The sequence below is a fragment of the Chamaea fasciata genome, unplaced genomic scaffold (assembly GCF_029207755.1).
Source record: "Chamaea fasciata isolate MVZ Bird 193981 ecotype frontalis unplaced genomic scaffold, bChaFas1.0.hap1 SCAF_21, whole genome shotgun sequence".
NCBI classification, from domain to species: Eukaryota; Metazoa; Chordata; class Aves; order Passeriformes; family Sylviidae; genus Chamaea; species Chamaea fasciata.
The window spans coordinates 853,457-873,829 of NW_027094106.1; the positions used below are offsets into that span (position 1 = coordinate 853,457).

The 20,373-nt window shown below is 51.7% G+C and overlaps 1 protein-coding gene across 5 annotated transcripts in view; it reads left to right on the forward strand.

Moving 5' to 3' along the window:
* LOC136299965 (S-adenosyl-L-methionine-dependent tRNA 4-demethylwyosine synthase TYW1-like) overlaps positions 1-20,373 on the forward strand; it is a 94,631-nt gene that overhangs the window by 63,424 nt on the left and 10,834 nt on the right. For all 5 annotated transcript variants that reach the window (XM_066202012.1, XM_066202011.1, XM_066202008.1 and 2 more), the window contains exons 14-15: positions 6,776-6,886; positions 16,614-16,781. In XM_066202012.1, the coding sequence (XP_066058109.1) occupies positions 6,776-6,886; positions 16,614-16,781 (279 nt within the window). The remainder of the gene's footprint in view (positions 1-6,775; positions 6,887-16,613; positions 16,782-20,373) is intronic.

Sequence of the window (20,373 nt, forward strand, 5' to 3'; positions counted from 1 at the left end):
TAAGCTCAGAGTTTACAGTAACTTTTGGGTCACTGCAGGCAGGAAAGCACAGGGCCCAGTGATCCATCTCCAGGTGTTGAACCTTCAGAAACTGCAGAACCATGGAAAATCCACATCCCCGAGTACCTGAGTATCAGTAATTTGGTTTTGCTTTTCCCCACACCCAGACCAGGAGGCGAAGAAGGTCCTTAATATGAGGTGAAATGTGCAGGGTCCAACAAGAGGGTGACGGTGGCGAGGGTGGCTTTGTCCCCATCCTGGGGATGACGTGGGGACAACTGGAAGGTTCTGGTGAAGCCCAGGGCTCTGGAGCTGAGCCTCAGGTGGAGCCTGGGTTGAGCACTGACTTCTCAAGCACTGAACCCCCTGCTCTGAGCTTTGCTGGGGTTCCACAGCAGAGTTAATGTGTTAATTAGCCGATGCTAATGAGCACCTTTTTAGCACTGGAGACAAAGGCTGCACTTGTTCTCACCTGGGTATTAATAGCAGCTGCTGGAACAACGCTTAGTGTTTTTGTGGGTTCCTACACAGCAGAGCCTGCTCAGGGTTTGCCTTGCGATCGTTTGCATGAAGAAAAGAAGCTGAAAACTTCTGTGCTCTGTGCTGAGTTCAGCTGTGAGGGGAAAAACATCCCTCCTGTGCTGTGCAATGTGCTCGGCTGAGCCCTCCCCGGCCCTGTGAATGTCACAGGGAGTGGTGGCACCTGCGGTGATGGATGGACCCAGTGCAGAGAGGAGCACTGTGGGGAGGGAGGCTCCTGGTTACCAGGAGGATGGATTCATCTGCGTCCTTCCAAGGACACCGAGCCTTCCCTGACAGTGCTCCGGAGTGTGATGGGTCCTCCAAAGAGTCCAGAGGAGGCCACGGAGCTGCTCCCAGGTCTGGGACACCTCTGGAGCCAGGCTGGGAGAGCTGAGGGTGCTCACCTGGAGAGAAGGCCCCAGGGACCTCAGAGCCCCTTCCAGGGCCTAAAGGGGCTTCAGCAGAGGGACAGGACACAGGGAATGGCTTCCCACTGCCAGGGGGCAGGGATGGATGGGACATTGGGCAGGAATTGTTCCCTGGCACAGGGTGCCCAGAGCAGCTGTGGCTGCCCCTGGATCCCTGGCAGTGCCCAAGGCCAGGCTGGACAGAGCTTGGAGCAGCCTGGGGCAGTGGAAGGTGTCCCTGCCCATGGCAGGAGTGGAATGAGATGCACTTTAACATCCCCCCAGCCAAATCATTCCAGGATTCTGTGATCTGCAGAGGTCCTGAGAGCTCAGTGGAGCTAGAACTGGGAGAGGCAGGAGTGACTTCCAGCCCTTTTAGAGGGGCTCTGTCTCCGGGCTGAACTGGAAGGCTTTGGAAAGCCGTGGAATCTGGGGGGTGTTGGGATCTGAGATTGCCTCGGGCTTTGTTTTGGATCTTTCCTCCCTGGTGAGGTTTCTGCATAAAGCGGCTCCTTATCGGCTGTGGGGAAGAGATTTTGGCTGCAGGGGCTTTTTTTTTTTTTTTTTTTTTCCCCAGATCCACATCCCTGTGACAAGTCATTTCCAAGTGTGAAAATCGCTTTGATATCTTTGTTCAGCGCTGGCTCGCTCCGGAGCCGTTGCATAACCCGGGCAGGGGGACAGCCTGGGGAGCTCGGGCTGCGCTCACCGCCCGTGTTTGGCCTGGGTCGTTCCGCGATCAGAGCGGCTCCTGCCGGCTCGGGAGCTCGGAGAGTGCGTTAGGAAGGGAGTTTGCAAGTGGAGCCTTTCCTTGAAGAGAGGAGGAAAATCCTGATGAAAGGAGTTGCCTTTGAAGTGGTTCCTGCTCCTCATCCATTGCTGGCAAAGGGGTGTGAAGTTGTGTGAAGCAAAGGGCAGGTTCTGTTTAATGTTTGCACCATCGTTTCCTCCCCCCCGAGAGTTCTTTTTGCATCCAGCTGTGCTGTGTTTCTGTTGAGAATGTTGAGATTCATTAGCTGCAAAAATAGGGATTTCTGAGGAGGAATCTGTGGATGAAATGGCAATAAAATAATTTTATCTATACCTAAGAAATGCGTATTCAGGATACCTGAGCCTAAGCCAGCAGCTGAAACAAAAATCTGGGTGTAATTCCATTTACTTTCAGACGGGGGACATCGTTTCTCTGCCTGAACAAAAGAGTGAGTTCAAGCGACCAGATCCAGGGTGAGGGGCTTGGAGGTGTTTCCCTGCTCCCCTTGGAGAAGTGAGCTGCTCCCCTGCCCCAGCCAAGCCCAGGTACCGCCAGCATCCTGCTCTTTGCAGGTGATGTGTTCCCCCTTCCCTCTTCCTCCTGGGATTAGACCTGGGCTGTTTCATGGAGAATAATTACATTTGATCTAGGAAAAGATGAATGTTGAGGAGGAAGGAATTTTAAAGAAATGATAAAAAAGAAGCAGCCCAAATCCCTCGTGGTTATTGGAGCAGGAAGGGAGCACTTTGTCAAAGTGACACCGAGTCCTCTGTTGTGGTGTCTTGGGCTGGGGCTGAGGCTTGGCCAGAGGGTTGGGCACCAGGCAGCTGTCCCGTGGGAGCTGTCCCCTGGGGAGCTGTCCCCTGGGAGCTGTCCCGTGGGAGCTGTCCCCTGGGAGCTGTCCCCTGGGAGCTGTCCCCTGGGAGCTGTCCCCTGGGGAGCTGTCCCGTGGGAGCTGTCCCCTGGGGAGCTGTCCCGTGGGAGCTGTCCCTGTGGGAGCTGTCCCCTGGGGAGCTGTCCCCTGGGAGCTGTCCCCTGGGAGCTGTCCCCTGGGGAGCTGTCCCCTGGGAGCTGTCCCCTGGGAGCTGTCCCCTGGGGAGCTGTCCCCTGGGAGCTGTCCCCTGGGAGCTGTCCCCTGGGAGCTGTCCCATGGGAGCTGTCCCCTGGGGAGCTGTCCCCTGGGGAGCTGTCCCCTGGGGAGCTGTCCTGTGGGAGCTGTCCCCGTGGGAGCTGTCCCCTGGGGAGCTGTCCCGTGGGAGCTGTCCCCTGGGAGCTGTCCCCTGGGGAGCTGTCCCGTGGGAGCTGTCCCCTGGGAGCTGTCCCGTGGGAGCTGTCCCCTGGGGAGCTGTCCCCTGGGGAGCTGTCCCGTGGGAGCTGTCCCCTGGGAGCTGTCCCGTGGGAGCTGTCCCGTGGGAGCTGTCCCCTGGGGAGCTGTCCCCTGGGGAGCTGTCCCCGTGGGAGCTGTCCCCGTGGGAGCTGTCCCCTGGGAGCTGTCCCATGGGAGCTGTCCCCTGGGGAGCTGTCCCGTGGGAGCTGTCCCCTGGGAGCTGTCCCCTGGGGAGCTGTCCCACTGCTCTCCAAGCTGGACCAGGAAGCTTCCCGGTGCCTGGTGTGTTCCAACAGGAGCTGCTGGAGGGGGGCAGGCGTGCAGCAGCGTGGGGACTCCTTTGGAGGGAAGGAGCTGTATCCATGTCGGGGTGATCCCAATCCTGACTCTGAGCTCTGGCCACTGACTTTGGGCACTGCTGGTGTGGGACTGGGGCATGAGACACCCCGAGACAGAAGGTTTGGTCTTTCTTAGGGAATCACAGAACGTCCTGAACTGGAAGAACCCCCAGGGGTCATCCAGTCCAATCCTGGCCTTGCACAGACGCCCCAAGACCCCCAGCCTGTGCCTCCTTGGCAGCGCTGCCCCAGGAGCTGTGGCAGCCTCGAGCCGGGACCATCGCTGGCTGTGCTGCGATCAGGATCTCAGATCCACTCAATGGAAGGATTCTTTATCCTCAGGATCCTCCCCTTGGTCTGGTCAGTCTGTGTTTCTCTGGTGCCCTGTCCTGACCCTCAAGGGCTGCAGTGTTCCTTGGGGTAGCCTGGAAGGATTTTAGCAGGAATTGCCCAAAGGGAAAAGGCTGGCGTTCCCCTGGCTCATTCTGCCCTCCTTTGCCCTTAAGAGTTTCAGAAACAGGAGGCTGAGCTGAACCCACCCCACTGACCTGCATTTTTGGGAACCCTGGAACTGCCCCTCCCTGCCAGGCTAGTCTGTGCACAAAGAGATAAACCAGACCCACATCCTTCACTGCCACCCATCTGAAGGGTTGTTCTCACACTAACTCCTCTTCCTCTGTGTTCTCCTCATGGCTGGAGTGGAGTAACAGCTGCTTTTCCTGGAAACACGGAGTGTGGAGCATCCCGGGCTGCTTTCATATCCTGATGCTTTAGATCGTTAAATTCTCACGGCTTAAGCTCTTTATTTCTTGTTTTGCTGTGCTTATGAGAGGATCTCCTGGGGCCCTATTGTACAACAAATACAAATAATCCATGAATAACACAGGCTGGCTGTTTGTACTACTGCAAGTCTGCAAGGATTGCTCGCAGATAATGTTATGGGATACTACTCATTTTGATCTGTGCCTTCTACCAGCGTTTCTCTGCTCAACAGCACTGCAGAGATGTTGCCCTCTGGAAAGAGGCTTCTCCAGATTAATTTCTGATTTTTCTACCTGTTGGCTGTCTGCCTTTGGCAGAGTTTCACTTTTCCTTCCCTGCTTTCCATTCCCTGCTGTGGTGAGTTCGTGCAGGTTTTGGGATAGTTCAGGTGTTGGAGTGGTGCACACACAGAGGCTGCAGTTATTCCTTGTCAGTGCTGCTGTGGGAGGAGAAGCCCTTTAAATTCACTCATAGCATGTTTAGTTTTATGAAATCCTTGACCTTAAACTTCTAAGTGATCTGGGATGTGAATTGGAGAGTAGTAAATGAGATTTCAATGGGAGAAAGCCCCACTTCCCTGTCTGGGAGGATGTGCTGCTTTCGCTGGGGCTGCTGTGAAACAGCACCAGTTATGTTAAATACAGACTGGTATTTACTGGTGCCTTGAAGCTGCTGCACTTGTTCCCCACTGGGAGCTGCCCTGTGGGGAGCCAGTTTCCATTAATTGGTATCTGGTCATTCCACAGGACTGACGGGGTGTGTGCACTGTAGATTTTCCTCCTTAGATCTTCCCTCTGCTTTCTTCTTCCCCTATTATGTGCAAACACTGTTTATTTTTCTGTATTAGCTTCTCTACTGTTCTTCTCGCTTCAGTAATTAACCGTTGATTTCCTACTTGTCTCTTGACCTTTCTTTTGCCAATCCATTCAAATCACACAAATTTCTTGTTCTTTAAGTATCTGCTTAAATGCCACGGATAGAGGTCCGCTGGTTTAGTTTTTGACATATTTGGAAGAAGATGCTCCTGGTGTTCATTTGTTTCTCCTCTAGTTATTTCTTAGTAAATAACCTGGAAGGTTTCCATAGCAAATTGATGTAGAAATGACTTTTCCCCCTGTGGCAAACACAGTTATGAGTGGTAGGTGAGTGATACCGTGATTTTTATCCAGAGGGTAGAATTCACTGAGGTGGTAGTCAGAGGCTCTGAAATACTAAAATGTTGCTTCTCTGGGCACCCTGTGCCAGGGCCTCCCCACCCTCACAGGGAGGAATTTCTTCCTCCTGGTCCTGTCACTCCAGGCCCTTGTCCAAAGTCTCTCTCCGTGTTTCCTGTCAGCTCCTTCAGGTCCTGCAAGGTCACAGTGAGGTCCCCCCAAAGCTTCTCCTCTCCAGGCTGAACATTCCCAGCTGTCCCAGCCTTTCCTCCCAGCAGAGCTGCTCCATCCCTCTGCTCCTCCTGGAGCCTCCTCTGGACTCCTCCAGCAGCTCCAGGTGCTGCCTGTGCTGGGCCCAGGGCTGGGGCAGCTCTGCAGGTGGGGTCTCACTGAGCACAGGGACAGGATCCCAGTCCCTCCTCTGCTGCCCACACTGGGGATCAGCATTTGTATTTTCCAGTCCACAGTGTGCAGGGACAGCAAAGGAGTTAATCCAAACTGCAGATTTGCCAGAAAATTGCTCTATAAATAAAAATAAATTCCAAAAATAAGTGAGAAAACATCAGTAGAAGATGAAGGGGAGGGGAAGGATGGAAACAAGCGGATGTGAGGAGTGAGGAGTGGATTTGTTCCCTGTCCAAGTGCTTGTGTTGAGAGGCCTTTTGTCATTGGTGACTCCTTTGGAGAGCAGCCCTTAGAGGGCAAATCAGAATAACTCCAAGCAGAGAACTTCTGGGAGTGTTGTCGGCCACCTTCCCCAGAGGAAATTGGATCTGGGAATCTTCTCCACAACTCCCTGACAGGAGGGGACAGCCTTCAGGGGAGATAAGGCTCTGCTCCCAGGGGACAGGGACAGGAGGAGAAGGAACAGCCTCAGGCTGGGCCAGGGGAGGCTCAGGGTGGATATTGGGGAAAATTTCTCCTGGAAAGGTTGTCAAACACAGGAGCAGGCTGTGCAGGGATGTGGTGGACGGGTTCAGTAGCCCTGTGGATGTGCCACTTGAGGACACGGGTCAGTGCTGGCCTTGCCACTGCTGGGTCAAGGTTGGACTTGATGTCTTGAGGGCTTTTCCAGCATAAATCATTCCATGTTTCTGTGAGAGTCCCCAGTGCCAGATGATCCAGCTGGGTGCACTAAACACTGGTAACTGATGTGGAGGTTTTGTGCCTGGGGAAGCAAATCTGAGAGAGACATTTCCTGCTTATTTTGCCATTAAGTCAAACTCCTGTACAAAGTACCTGGGATATGAGGTCTGGCAGAGGCAGGATTTGTGTGGTATGAGGTGGCTCAGCCCAGGTGCTGTGGAGCAGGTTTCCTGAAGGAACAGGTTTGAGTCTGGTTTGGTTCAATCTCTGAGTTCTTGGAATAAAACAATGATTTAATTTCTTTTTCCTGTTTCAATCTGTGTGCAAGGCTGGAATGTCTTTCCTGGGTCAGAATGGGATGTCAGTGGGATCTTTCCTTTGTTCCTGGGTCTGAATGGGATGTTAATGGGATTTTTCCTTTATTTCAGCAACAACGCACTGTTTATAGGCTGACCCTAGTGAAAGCTTGGAACGTGGATGAAGTCAAAGCTTATGCTGACCTGATATCCCTCGGAAAACCAGACTTCATTGAGGTCAAGGTGAGCTGCATGGAGCTGGTTTAGTTTTTCCAGCAGCATTTTCCATTGTTTTGTCCCCATTTCCCCCCTACCTTTAGTCTAAACTTTCTGAGTCAGTAAAATTCTTCTAAAATGATGCATAAGAAACTCCTCTCTTGCTTTTAATATTATGAATAATAATTAATTAAGATTCAGGTAATGTTTTTTAGTATCCTGTGTGTGCTTTTGGAGCAGGTTTCCCTGTGCTACAAACCAAACTCTACCAGCCAGTTTCGATTTCTACCTGTTGAGGTTTAGGTTTGCTTATTCGAGAGATAGGATTTCAGGAGAAAAAAAAGCAAAAGCAGGCTCATCTTAGAAGCAAGAAACGGATAGATTTTATTAACCTACAGTAAGAGAAGAAAATAAGAAAAGGAAAAAAAACCGAACACAAATTAATTTCTAAAACCAACCCTTTCTCCCACTACAAACTTCATTTTTCTACAAACAATGTAAAGAGGCAAAGGTCAGAACCCCAGGTCAGTGCTGCTTATAAAACAGCATTTCATTCAGTCTTTGAGGAGAGAAGTCACTCCTGTGTTTTGGTAACTTTTGCCAAAAGCAGCCCTCTCAGAGAATCTGCATCTGTGGAACTTCCCGTATCATGCAGCCTTTCCCACGACTACTTACAGGCCATGGATTTCATAAATTGGGGTGGTACCTTTTAAAAATGAGCTGTTTCAAAAAAAACAAAGGAATCTTTTTCGACTCAGGGAACAGAGATGGTCTTCTCACTTTTTCACTGGCAGAAGGCTTCTTCTCATCTCTCTCTGTTCAACTTCTCATGAGGGCACAAAAAAGTTCACTCAGTTCATCACAGGTGCCTTTGCTCAAATCCACAAACCATGTCCCCAATTTATGTTGTCCACAATTTAAAAGAATTTCCAGTTACCAAAATCCATAGGAGATTTTCAGCCTAGAACCAAGGCAACTCGCCATCTCTACCACTTAAAAGTCATTCTTCCTTTACTGACCTTGAGATTTCCATATTGTCCCTTTACATGTCTCCAATTTGGCCTTTTCTTTCGTTTCTGAGAAGGGGTAGAGTTTTAGTCTCAATCCGTGTCAGGAAGGAGTTAAAGCTTGCCCAGGCCTGCGGTGGTCAGGTGATCTCTGCCCCTTCCTTCCTTCCTTCCTTCCTTCCTTCCTTCCTTCCTTCCTTCCTTCCTTCCTTCCTTCCTTCCTTCCTTCCTTCCTTCCTTCCTTCCTTCCTTCCTTCCTTCCTTCCTTCCTTCCTTCCTTCCTTCCTTCCTTCCTTCCTTCCTTCCTTCCTTCCTTCCTTCCTTCCTTCCTTCCTTCCTTCCTTCCTTCCTTCCTTCCTTCCTTCCTTCCTTCCTTCCTTCCTTCCTTCCTTCCTTCCTTCCTTCCTTCCTTCCTTCCTTCCTCCCTCCCTCCCTCCCTCCCTCCCTCCCTCCCTCCCTCCCTCCCTCCCTCCCTCCCTCCCTCCCTCCCTCCCTCCCTCCCTCCCTCCCTCCCTCCCTCCCTCCCTCCCTCCCTCCCTTCCTCCCTTCCCTCCCTCCTTCCTTCCCTCCCTCCCTCCATCTCACCAGACAGGGGACAAAGAGGAAATTTTCAACCCAGCTTCAGCTTTAAATGGGTATTACCAAAAGCTGTTTTCCGTTTCTGGAATGGTCAGAAGCGCGTGTGAAATTCAAAACCTGCCCCACATAGGTCTCTGTCCTTTCCATAGAATTCCATGGTCCCAGCAGAGAGACACTGTTCCAGCCCATGACACTGCCCAACAGAATCATCACTCTCTGGCCGTTTTTTTGTATTTCTGTGAAAACAAAGATAAACAGATATTCCTTCTCTATATCAACTAACAACTGAAACAAAATATTCCAGGTTAAGCTGGTAGTTTGGGGTAGGGTTCTTCCCATCCTGGTCTCGAATTTTGCCAGGGGAGAAGTGAAAGGTTCAGTGGTGTGTTCGTGTTTGGTTGGGTTTGAGGGCTGCCAGCAGGAGATGTGAGATACGGCAGGGCAGGAGGGGCTTTATCCTGGGCTTAATCAGTTTAGCAGGGACAGTAAAAAAAGTTCCAAACTTGAAAAAAAGGCACCTTCCCAAGTGCTCTGAGCATTTTCCCCCAGCAGCTCCTGCAGAGCAGCACAGCTCCCTCAGCTCTGTGTTTGTGCAACTTTGTTGCTCCTCAACTCTCCTTTATCTTCTCTCTTTTCCTTCTCTCTTATAATTTTTTAAAAGTTTCTTTCATTTTTAACCTGTTTATTAAATTTTTGACCTTTTTTTACTGCTGCTATGAAGAAAAAGCCTGGATGTTGCTGTGGAGGTTTGTTACCTTCTCTCAGCATTGTCGCTATAGGACACGAAATGAAGGACACGCACACAGTCAGTCATTAGGGCAAAAAAAAGAGAGATTGGGTTTTTTACTTGGGTTTATATAGATTTTGAACAATGACCAGGGATTGGAGGAGGAAGGTTGCCACCTCTCCAACCACACTGGTCAAACTAGAAGTCCATCAGGAGATAAATGATCACTTTGTTTACATGTAAATCCGTGGAAAACTCCACTACAAAAATGCAAACATCAGAAAAAGATCAGGGCGACACGGCATGGGGAGATTTTCTCTCTAGGTGTGCTGCTGAAGTTGAGAGCTTCATCCCAGCTCGGGTTTGGAGTTCGGTTTGGGGAAAACCCCTCGGTTTTCCACCTTCCTGCGTGTCTCCCTGGCTGTGCAGGATCCTGCCAGGGAGGGGAGGGCAGGGATGGGGCAGGGGTTGTGGGACTGGTGCTGCCCAGGCTGCTCTGCTTGGGGCATTAATGTTAATTAGTGAGATGAGGCGGGTGCCAGTTGATGTTTCAGCCCTGGATTCACCCAGTGGGAACTCTCCAGGGCAAACATCTGTCTCCTGCAAGGCATGGACTGCTCTTCCCTCTGCCTCAGTGTCACAGTCCTGCTTTCCCAGAGCTCTGCCCTGGAAAAATCCTGCCTTGCTCTGCCAAGGAGATGAGTGAGTGGTCACAGGTGTACTCCTGGTGCTCTTCCAGCTGGGACAGGGTTTTTATCTGGATCTCTGAACCCTGTTTTTGGGAGCTGGGACGGGATCTTTTCTGGATCTCTGAACCCTGATTTTGGGAGCTGGGACAGGGATTTATCTGCATCTCTGAATGCCGTTTGTGGGAGCTGGGCCAGGGATGGTAATGGATCTCTGAACAGCTCCCCTGTGAGAGACAAGGAGGGGCTGGGTGACATTCCCAGAATCCAGCAGAGGGATGGTGGCACTGGGGGTCCAGCCTCACACTGTGGTGGTCACACAGCATTTGGGACTTGGCAATTTTCCCCAAAAGACTTGGTATTTTTGATTAAAAGTCTTTTTTTGTGTTCCTTTGAGAACGAAGCATATTTGGGATGTGGGTAGGCCTCAGCATTCTTTTCTCCAGCCCCTCAGTGTGCCAGAGTAAAAAGCCAAGGAGCAGATGGTGCTCAAAGCCAACCAACAAAGGGTGATGAGGAGATTCTGCAAAGCTCTGCCCAACAATGAGTCTGAGCTTGGGGATTTTCTGGTTGAAGACTTGGGATAAATGACGTCCATTTCAGATGAAGAGAGCTAATCCAGTGTTGCTCCAGAGAGGCTCACAGGGTGGATGGAGAGAGATTTAGATTCTTGCAGGGCTTAATCCTTGTTCTCATTTCCATGAGTGCCTCACAGTGCTGTAACTCTGTGGGACCCCATTCTCCCACTTAAGCCAGTAGTAAAGGGAGACTGAGTCATTAAAAATGCAGCAAACTGATTTATTGCCTTAATCTGTTCTAATTCCCGCGTGTCACTGTCACACTTGTTCAGAACTGATGGTTGTATTTAAGGTCTGGAATGTGCCAGAACTCGTTTTCTTGCCATGGTGCCCTCTTTGGGTTCTGAAAGCCAGAGGTTTGTTTGATGTGCAGCGTTTTTATGTCCAGGCAAGGGAATGGAACTGGGAAGGGGCTGGAGCCCCAGGAGCAGCTGAGGGAGCTGGGCAAGGGGCTGAGCCTGGAGAAAAGGAGCCTCAGGGGGGACCTTGTGGCTCTGCACAACTCCCTGACAGGAGGGGACAGCTGGGGGGGGTCGGGCTCTGCTCCCAGGGAACAGGGACAGGAGGAGAGGGAATGGCCTCAGGCTGGGCCAGGGGAGAGTCAGGGAGGATTTTGGGAAAATTTCTTCACTGAAAGGGAGGTCAGGCCCTGTCACAGCTGCCCAGGACAGGGGTGGAGTCCCCATCCCTGGAGGGGTGTGAAAGATGTCTGGGACATGGCACTTGGGGACATGGGTTCGTTCGGGTGAGCTCAGCAGTGCTGGGTCAGTGATTAGACTTGATCTTGGGAGTGAATTCTAGAATCACAAATGGTTTGGGTGCAAGAGCCCATCCAGTGCCACACCTTCCACTATCCCAGGGTGCTCCAAGCCCTGTCCAGTCTTGCCTTGGACACTGCCAGGGATCCAGGGGCAGCCACAGCTTCTCTGGGCAGAGTGAAGCTTTGTCACAGCTCACAGCAGCAGTGTGAGCTCCAGCCTGAGCAGAGCCTTCCTGCTTCCCCCTTATCCCTCAGAATTTAAGGAGGAAACCCAAACCTGCCAGGCTGGCCCTTTGTCCCAGGGCCGTCCATGCTACAGTGTCTGTGGGCAGGACCCAGGCACAGCTGGGATCGAAGTCATGGCGCAGAATCTTCCTAAACCTTTGTGAAAGTTTTCAGCCACTTGGAAGCTCTTTTCCTGCTGATTTTGTTCATGTAGATGGACAATCTTGGTGTCCAGCCAAGCTCAGGGTGCTGCTCTGGGTTCAGCTCCTGCTCTGCTGCCTGAGGCTTGGCTGCAGAATTGAAGTGACCAAGTAAACGTGTGCATTGAAGGGCCACAGGGAAGTGTCTATCCCAATCTGCTCACTCTCGTCATGTTAAACAGGAAAGATTATTTAATTGCTTAAAATAATGAAGAAAATGAGCTGTGCCTTAATGAGTTTTTAATTGCATGCTGCAAGAGGCGATTGCCCCCACCTGTCAAACACCCATTCAGGATCCTGCTGCCATCCCAGCTGGAATTTAGATGAAGAGGTGGAGCTGAATCTCCCGTTCTGGTGCTTGCTGTGAATAAACCTAAACAATGTATGACTTCCACACCTGAAAAAATACCAGCATTGGCCACTTGCTGTTAGAGAATCACAGAGTCATTTGAATTGGGATGGACCTGCAGGCCTGAATCCAGCTACTCGCCAACACTGCCAATGTCCCCAGATGCCATATATCTGTTAAATCCCTCCGGGATGGGGACTCCACCACCTCCCTGGGAAACCTCTTCCAAAGACTGACCACCCTTTCCATGAAGAATTTTTCCCTGGTGTCCACCCTGAGCCTCCCCTGGCCCAGCCTGAGGCCGTTTCCTCTCCTCCTGTCCCTGTTCCCTGTTCCCCTGTTCCCTGGGAGCAGAGCCCAACCCCCCCTTCTTTTCTCCAGGCTAATCGGTCCCAAGTTGGACCTGGTGGTCCTAGAGGACTTTTTCCACCCAGGATAATTCCCTGGTTGTGATCCTGGAGCCGAGGGGGTGATTCAGCAGTGACCGTTCCTCTCTCGATCCCCACATGGCTCATTTGGAGAGCTGGGATGAAAGGCTGGGTCTTGTGTTTGAGTTCCGCTTTCCAGGAGGAATTGTTTCCACTTCCAGGGAAGCCCTGCAGATTTCCAGGCAGTGCAGCATCTCTTGGCCCTCAGCCATGGGTGTGGGGTGTCTGGAGAGCTGCTGGGAAATACTGGGGCTGTACTGCACAACCAAGCATCTCCAGCCCTCCCTGCAGACTGAAGTGACACAAAGGACCGATGGCTTCTGTTAAATCAGCTTGAAAGTGATGATTAAAAGCAGCCAAGGAGTGGAATCCTGGCTGAATCCCCTGCAGCAGGAGCAGACGTGCATGAGGCCTTGTGGCTGTAATTTGGGGAGTGCTGCTGCTCAGCTCAGGAGCATTTTCATTGCAGAGGCTGCAATCAACGGGACGTTGAGGCTTTTTATGTTTGTCTGGGGTCATGGCTGCCCCAGATTTTAAACAGTGTCTCCGTCACTCAGCAGCTTGGCCTACACTTTGTTCTCTGTTAATTTGCACGAGACTCAATTAAATTTATAATTTGTGGGCTTGGAGTGAAGAGAATTGTTTTGTTCAGTAATTAAATTGGGAAGTCTGGAGTGTGAGTGGAGAAACAAAGCACTGTCAGCTGTAGTTGTTTCCTTCAGAGCCCTGGGGATTGAAAGGATTGCTGGCTGTCTGCATCCCGGGGTAGGAGCCAGGTCCTGGGGGCAGGAATGTGCTTCCCACAGCACCAGCAACCACCCTGGCACAAGGCTCTGGTCAATCCAGTTGTGCTCACTCAGCTCCATTACAGCCGAAAATCAGCCCTGGGCCCAGCACAGGCAGCACCTGGAGCTGCTGGAGGAGTCCAGAGGAGGCTCCAGGATGAGCAGAGGGATGAAGCAGCTCTGCTGGGAGGAAAGGCTGGGACAGCTGGGGATGTTCAGCCTGGAAAGGAGAAGCTTTGGGGGGACCTCACTGTGACCTTGCAGGGCCTGAAGGAGCTGACAGGAAACATGGAGAGATAATATTGTCCTGGAGTGCCAGGACACAGGGAATGGCTTCCCACTGCCAGAGGGCAGGGTGAGGGGATATTGGTCAGGAATTGTTCCCTGTGAGGGTGGGCAGGCCCTGGCACAGGGTGCCCAGAGCAGCTGTGGCTGCCCCTGGATCCCTGGCAGTGCCCAAGGCCAGGCTGGACACTGGGGCTTGGAGCAGCCTGGGACAGTGGGAGGTGTCCTTGCCATGGCAGGGGTGGGACAAGATGGGTTCTAAGGTCCTTTCCAACCCAAGGCATTCTATGATTCTGTGAAATCCAGAGCGTGCCCAGCACAGTTGCTTTGGATTCATCCTGGCAGAACCATGAAGAGCTGGGATGCTTTTCAAAGGCTTCTGCATTTCAAGGTACTTGGCCAGAGCTCTGTGGATTAGGCTGCTCAAAGCACCCTTATTAAGCAGGTAATTAAGAGGCAGCATCGTTGCCTTTCCTGCCACAGGGAGGTTGGGGAGAGAGCTCTGGGTGAACAATGGGATCCTTTCCTTTTTAATTCTTGATGTCTTAATAACTGTCTTCATGTATTACTGCAAAGCAGAACGTGACCGCCCTCATCAACTCCGCATGGGTTTTAAGTGCTATCAGCTGTTAATTAACTCCAGTTTGAAGAAGTTGGGGAAGTTGAAAGCTGCTTTCCTTCGGTGTGCTGGAAGCTGATTCCCATTGATTTGTGCTGGGAATTAATCAGGCAGCCAAACACTCACTTATTTCATTTGCCTCTGTGCTTTCTTTGCTTGTAAACGATATCTTTGTAGTTTACTGAGAGCATGAATCATGTTGGAGCTTCTGAAGAATTTTCCCTCTCTGTACTCATACATTTTTCATGCTGCTCAAATCATAATCTGGATAATGAGTGTGGGGAGAATATTGCTGTATGTCTCCAGCTGAACTTTGGGGATCCAAACCCCTGATTTGCGTGGCTGGTTGCTCTGATATAACAGTGACTAATAGAGAATGAACATGTTTAAACTCTGGTAGACCTACAGAGCTGGGCTAAAAAAGCCTGAATGTACATCCCTGGTGAGCACTCCCTGGCTTGTGCCCTGCCAATCTTCCTCTAGGCTGGCTCTGAGTTATGGTGCCCGGGCAGATTAATGGGGGGAGTCCCTCATAAATTTATGGGTGAGAAAGTAATTGCTTCCAAAACTTGTACAGTTCCCAATTAGCAGCAGGCTGTTGCTGCTGCAGCCCTGGGTGTGCATTGTGCTCTGGTTGAAAGTGTTGTCTAAGATGAGTGTGCACATTCCACGTCCAGGGATATGCAGGTAAATCAGGGATTGGGAGCATGGTGGCAGCTGAGAGCAGGTGCCGTGGCCATGCCACACATGAACCTGCATGCAAATTTAAAGGAGGTCCAAGTGTTCTTCCCAGGGGGGAAACCACTAGCAGGCCAGACACAACCATCCATAAAACTGTTGTAAAGACTGCTGCTTGATGGGATTTTGTGACTGGACTAAAAGAGCTCAGCCCAAGAGCAGAGGGGCTGGAATCACCCAGAGAGGGGCACAGAGGGGCTGGAACCAGGCAGAGAGCAGCAGAGGGGCTGGGTGGTGTCTGTGGGAAAAGCCCTTTGTTCTGTTTGCCCTTTGGGTACCAGGGTTGATCAGCCCTGGGATCTGGTGTGTGATCTCTCAGCAATGGCAGATTAATTGCTGTGAATTAATTGGCAGTGAATTATTTGATTGGGAGGAATTGATGTGGATCATGATCCTGGCTGTGAAATATTTTCAAGCAGATATTAAAGGACACCCTGTAGTCGAGCACTGTCTGCACTCCAAGTGGGTGACATTGAGTGCTCACCACCCACTGACCTGCCTGTGGTTTGGGGCAAATTACAGGGCAAGGAACATTTACTGTTTTACAGAGTTCTCTTCTGTGAAAGGGTTTTGTGTCATGCACTGGTTAAACCAGAATTCAGTGAATTTTATCGGGAAGAAAGAAAGGGAGGAAGGAAAAGAAAGGAAAGAAAAACGAAAAGAAAGAAGGAGAGAAAGGGAGAGAAAAAAAGGAAAAGCAAATTTGAGATAATGGCTGAGAATGAATTAGTAACTCAGGAGGTTCAGGTGCTCACATCTCCCAGGCAGGAGCAGCTGGTCCCAGAATGGTGAGGCTGGATAAGGAAGGCCTGGACACAGCACTCAGTGCTTTGGGCTGAGTAGCACCGTGGGGACTGGTCACAGGCTGGACTCAATGATCCTGGTGGGCTTTTCTAGCCTCAGGGACTCTGGGATTCAGAGCCTGAAGGTGGTGGATGGGGTGTGGGAGAGCTGGAGGTGTTCCACTCCTTGAGCAGTCCCCCCAGAGCTCATGTCCTGGCTCTCTGTGGGGGCAGAGGGACACGTGTCCTGCTCTGGGCTCTCTGCCCATTCTCGGCTGTGTGGGGGGACTGGAGCAAGAGCCCCTTTTCCCTGAACACCCTGGGATCTGCAGCGGAGGTGTCCTTGAACCACGTCACCTCTCAGGGTCAGTTCTGGGGGTGCCTTCAGAGCACAACCTAAAAGCTGCTTCCCAAGGCTCCAGTGCTCCCACCAGGGAGGGGCTGAGCTTTGTGTCAGTCCCTGCTGTGCCCAGGGATGCTCCCGGTGCCCGTCCCCTGTGTGTGTATGGGATGGGTACAGCCCACCAGGAGACCTGCTGGATTTGGGTACAGATACTGGAGGACAGGGCAGGAATCATAGCCTGGGCTTGGAAGGAAGAAGTCCAGAGCTCGTTCCTTTGTAGCACATGGACAGGCTCTCTGGGAGTGTCTCACTGACATGGCATTGGTTGTCGATGAGACTCTTCCAGACTTGTGACGTTTCCAACCCCCGTGACCTTCTCCAAGGTCCCTTGGTCACTCAGGAGCATCCTGCCTATGACTCCTGTTAAAGCGGCATTCCAGGATCAAGCCTAGCCTGTGTGTCACTGCTGGGGGCACCTGCACAGTGCCTTGGGGATGTGTCGCTGCAGGAGGGACCCATTTTTGATGCCATTTCCGAATCTGTGACCTTGCCATGGGATCCAGCATGAGAGGGGCAGAGCCAGCAGCTGCAGAGTTTGCTGTGGCCGGCACTGCCAGGGCTGGGCAGGGCTGAGCTGACTGTCCTGTTTCCCTGTGTCCCCAGGGTGTGACCTACTGCGGGGAGAGCTCTGCCAGCAGCCTGACCATGGCCAACGTGCCGTGGCACGGAGAGGTGGTGAGCTTCGTGCAGGAGCTGGCGCGGCTGCTCCCGGAATACGGCATCGCCTGCGAGCACGAGCACTCCAACTGCCTGCTGATGGCCCACAGCAAGGTGAGCCTGTCAGGTCACACCTGGCCTGGGCTGCTCTGGGGAGGGCCAGCACAACTGCCTTTGGTTCTAACAGCCTTGTTCTCCAGAGTTACCCAGAATTGTTTAGGCTGGAAAAGGCCTCTGGGGTCTTTATGTCCAGCCCTGCAGTGTCAAGGCCACCACTGACCCATGTCCCCAACGTGCACACCTGTGTTAAACCCCTGCAGCGGTGGGGACTCCATCCCCCCTCCTGGCAGCCCATTTCAAAGCTTCCCAAACCCCTCCAGTCAGTGGCCAGGAGAATCCATGGTGTGCCCCAGGATTCCAGCCCTTCACACCCCAGGATGCCACTTGGACCCAAGGGATGCTCTGTTGTTTTCCTGTTGGTCTGAGCCACCTCTCCAGAGGCAGAATCGCCACATTTGAATCAGAGAACCACAGAATCATTTGGGTTGGAAAAGCCCAACCACTCCCCCAGCACTGCCAAGGCCAGCACTAACCCCTGTCCCCAAGTGCCACATCCACAGGGCTGTAAAACCCCTCCAGAGGTGGGGACTCTGCCCCTGCCCTGGGCAGCTGTGCCAGGAACTGACCATCCCTTGAGTGAAGGAATTTTCCTCAATATCCACCCTGAGCCTCTCCTGGCCCAGCCTGAGGCCATTCCCTCTCCTCCTGTCCCTGTTCCCTGGGAGCAGAGCCCGACCCCCCCCAGCTGTCCCCTCCTGTCAGGGAGTTGTGCAGAGCCACAAGGTCCCCCCTGAGGCTCCTTTTCTCCAGGCTCAGCCCCTTGCCCAGCTCCCTCAGCTGCTCCTGGGGCTCCAGGCCCTTCCCAGCTCCGTTCTCTTCCCTGGACATGCTCCAGCTCCTCAAGGTGTTTCTTGTTATGACAGCTTCTCTGGCAACTTCTGCCAGGGCCTCACCACCCTCATGGTAAAAAATATTGTCTTGTATCCAATGTAAATTGACCCTGCTGCTGTTTAAATCCATCAGCCCTCGCAACAGGTGCTGCTAGAAAGGTTTGTCACCATCTCCCCTTCAAGTAATGGAAAGGAAATGAAATGGAATACAAGTGAAATGCAAAAAAAATTTTGTTGTAAAGGATAGAGGAAATGAAAAATAATGAGTACATGTTTGCTTTCTGAGCTTCAGAAAAGATGAATAGAAGCAAAAAAGAATAATAATGTGCCAGCTGGGCACCTGATGAAATCATAGATTCCCGGAATGCTTTGGGTTGGAAGGACCTTAAAGCCCATCCCATTCCATGGGCAGGGACACCTTCCATGATCCCAGGGTGCTCCAAGCCCCATCCAACCTGGCCTTGGACACCAGGGCCAGCCACAGCTTCTCTGGCCACCCTCCAGGGCCTCAGCACCCTCCCAGGGAGAAATTTCTTCTGAATATCCAATGTAAACCTACTTTGGAATCTGCAAAAGGAGCAGCTGGGAAGGAGCAGAGAAAACCAGGACACCTGGCACTGGTTGTGTTTGATCTCACCTTAAATTGGCTTTATTTACAGTCTCACTCCTGGCTGTTGCCACTGGCAACTGTTCCTGAGAAAGTAAAATCTCCTTTTGCATTGTAAGGTCCAGGAAAGCAAACAAACAGATTGCAGAAACCTTTTTGAGGCAGAATTTAAGTAAGGAGAATTCTTTCACCATTAGCAAGGAGAATAAATTGGTACCTGCCCAGGAGGAATTCAACAGCTGCTTCTCCTTCCACAGCCATTAGCAGAAGGTGTCTGTGGGAAACAATCTGTTGTCGATGCTAAAACAGCTAATAAAAATAAATTTATTTCCATTAGGGTTTAATTTTTGAGTTTCAGGCTCTAGTGGAGAATAAAATCTGTCAGTGCCTTTTATTTGCAGGAAAACCTGTGCTCTGTGATTGATCAAACTGAAGTGAGTAATTGCAAAATCAGAAGGGGTCTTTAAAAAATTAAGGAGTTGCAGGAAGAGTGTAATAAAAATCATTAAGAAATGTGATTTATTTCACTGTGTTTTCCTAGGTCTGAGTTTGGAGGTGTTCATACAATGCTTCTGATAAATTTAATGCTGTCATTGAATGCCAGCCTATAAGAAAGAGTCTGGGAATGTCAGGAATAATTCATCCTGCAGCTGCTGCCTGGGATGGATGGGACTCATTGATTGGCACCTGCTTGTGATGAGTGACAGGTCAGGACTTGAGCTCTGAAATCTCTTAAGGGCAGGGATTTAGGGAGAAAAGGGATTTTAAGGAGAGCAACCTGCAGGTTTTTTGTCTGGTGTTATTTTCTCTCTCTGGAGGTCACAGGGTGGTGCTGAGATGGGAACTGGGGCACTTGGGGGCCTTTAGGTCCTAAAAATCTCCCATTCAGCCTCCAGGTCTCTTCCCACACACAGATCCCTTTTCCCTGCTGGCCAGCAGTGGGTTCTGCTCTCTGGGAGTGTCTGCAGGTACAGGGCAGGTGCTCGTGGGAGCCCTCAGCACCCAAAGAATGACAGGTCCCACTTTAACCTCAGAGAGCTTTGGATCCCAGGGGAGCTCACAAAGTCCTAAAAGCTGAATCCTCACAGCAAGATGTTTGCTTTGCACTTACCCTTCCCAGAGCCCTAAAGATCACCTGAAAGAACAACCCCTGTGCCCTGCTCCCCGTGCCCTGAGGATCCACTTGTTACTGGGATTTCCATGGCTTTGGGACAATGGGGGGCAGGTCCTCAGAATCCCAGACTGTTCCGAGTGGGAAGGGACCTTAGAGCCCATCCAGTGCCCTCCCTGCCCCGGGCAGGGACACTTTTCACTGTCCCAGGCTGCTCCTAGCCCTGTCCAGCCTGGCCTTGGACACTGCCAGGGATGGGTGGGTCCTGCTGGAGCCTGAGGGACAAGTGGGGACAGCCAGGGCTGAGTGCAGCTTTCCCTGGGCTCAGCCTGGGCTCCTCTTCCCTGCCCTTCCTGCATCCTCCTCCTGCCTCTCCCCTGGAGCTGCCTGATGTTTGGACTCGATCCTCTTTGATTCTCTAGCAACAGTGCTGAACTCTTGAGTATTTCTCTTTGCTTTCAAGTAAATCCCATAAACCATGATCACAAAAATGGGATTTATGGCATCACTTTGAACTAATGGGCTGAGATATCCAACAGGAGCCACTTTTTAATGGAATAGTTAATTCAAGGGACCTTTTCCAGAGAGAGGCCTGAGGCTGCTGCTGTTCCTGGTTGGGACAGTCAGTGCACCCTGAGGAGCACCAAACAAGCTCCTGAGAGGAGGGGAAGTGCTGCAGCTGCCTTGCAGGGAGGATTTCTCTGAGGGACATTCAGTATCTTGGTCATTCCTGCACTAAACCCCTTGGCCCCATGGTGCTGGATTTGTTTTCCATATGTGTTCCACCCTGTCCTTGTCCCGAAGCACCTCCTGGCACTTCCAGCCCATTTTGTTCATTAACCCTTTTCCCCCTGGAGCAGGTGGTTGTTTTCCAGCTCTCTGAGGCTTTACAACATTTTCTGGCCAGTTCAGTCGGTGCTGCGTGCTGCTGCTGGTGCCCTCAGGCAGGCTGAGGCACTTGGATCCCAGAGTTCTGGGGCAGGAGGGTTCCATGTCTGAGCATCCCTGTGACCCCAGGGCTGATTTCCACATCACTGA